This window comes from Sturnira hondurensis, unplaced genomic scaffold (genome assembly GCF_014824575.4).
Source record: "Sturnira hondurensis isolate 20B ecotype Veracruz unplaced genomic scaffold, ASM1482457v3 Scaffold0009244, whole genome shotgun sequence".
NCBI lineage: Eukaryota > Metazoa > Chordata > Mammalia > Chiroptera > Phyllostomidae > Sturnira > Sturnira hondurensis.
In genome coordinates, this window is record NW_028081875.1 from 3,097,255 (window position 1) to 3,098,715 (window position 1,461).

Here is a 1,461-nt window from a genome sequence, read left to right on the forward strand (position 1 = left end):
TCAGTATCGCATGATCGAATTTTCTTCCTCCTCTTCCAATTCTCGTTGCTGTTCTTCATGTCTTTTTGCTTTAATCTCCATCGCTTCCACAATCAGGTCTCTTAAAATTGGTACAGGTTTTGCATTCTTGATAAAATGATGCTGTAAAAGTTGGGTTGCAGTAGCTCTCTGCTCAGGATTCTTCACTAGGCACTTTTTCACAAAATCGGTGAAATCATCAGACCAGAGTTCTGGCTTCCTGAATGTTGGTGGTGGATTTGTGGGAATCATAAAAAAGGCCCTCTTTGGATGAATATCAGCATAAGGAAGTTTTCCTTCCGCTATCTCTATTGAAGTAATAATGCCCAGGGACCAGATGTTGGCCACGCAGTTGTAGCCTATTTCTTGAATTACCTCAGGAGCCATACAAAATGGAGTTCCTATCACAGTGTTGCGTTTTGCCATTGTGTCTATTAACTGACCAGCCACACCAAAATCTGCCAATTTTGCATGTCCTTCTGTATGGAGAAGAATATTTCCAGCTTTTATATCTCTGTGGATTTTTCTCATAAAATGTAAATATTCTAGTCCTTTCAAAGTAGATTTAAGAATAGTTGCAATTTCATCTTCTGTTAATGTCTTGTTTTGTAATCTAATTATGTCCGAGACAGAGCCAGCTCCACAGTACTCCATAAAAATCCAGAGGTCTGTGTTCTTAAAGTAACTGCCATAGTACTTTACAACATACGGGCTGTCACATTGCTGCATTATAGAAATTTCCTTGATTATTTCCTGAAGATCTGACTCAACAGGTACCTGTTTAATTGCCTGAACTTGACCAGATTCCTTATGTATGGCTTTAAATACACTTCCGTAAGATCCTTCCCCAAGTTTCTCTAATACATCAAGAACTTCTTCAGGCTGCTTAGTCAAACTGTCTTCACTCAGCTTTTTTAGCTTCCTTTTAGGCGCTGGCAGCTGCTCCATGGTGGCGGGGGGCAGAAGGCCATGTGCATTTGAAAAGAATGTGTATTTAGCTTCTTTGGGATGAAGGGCTCTATATATATCAGTCAAGTGCATGTCATCTAGGGTGTTGTTTAGTGCAGCTATATCTTTGTTGATATTTTGTTTGGAAGATCTGTCCATTTTTGACAGTGGGGTGTTAAAATCCCCTACTATAATTGTGTTGCTGTCAATATCTTTCTTGAAGTCTTCTAGGATTTTTCTTATATATTTGGGTGCTCCTATGTTGGGTGCATATATATTTATGATGTTAATGTCTTCGTGCTGGATTCTTCCCTTGAGCAATATGAAGTGACCTTCTGGGTCTCTCTTTATGGCCCTTTTTTTGAAGTCTATTTTGTCTGATATTAGAATTGCTACCCCGGCTTTTTTTTCTTGTCCATTTGCTTGGAAAATTTGTTTCCAGCCTTTCACTTTTAGTCTGTGATGGTCTTTTGTCCTGAGGTGGGTCTCCTGTAG

General features: G+C 39.3%; 1 protein-coding gene across 1 annotated transcript; it reads right to left on the bottom strand.

The window, feature by feature from the left end:
* LOC118994351 (serine/threonine-protein kinase 3-like) lies at nucleotides 1-978 on the bottom strand. The gene has a single exon (XM_037056995.1). It carries the CDS (start codon nucleotides 964-966, stop codon nucleotides 1-3), a length of 966 nt encoding a protein of 321 aa, XP_036912890.1. The 5' UTR covers nucleotides 967-978.
* Nucleotides 979-1,461: the final 483 nt, after the last annotated feature.

Excerpts from the sequence above, each read along its gene's own strand:
- LOC118994351 (XM_037056995.1), bottom strand. The coding sequence starts at position 966 with ATGGAGCAGCTGCCAGCGCCTAAAAGGAAGCTAAAAAAGCTGAGTGAA.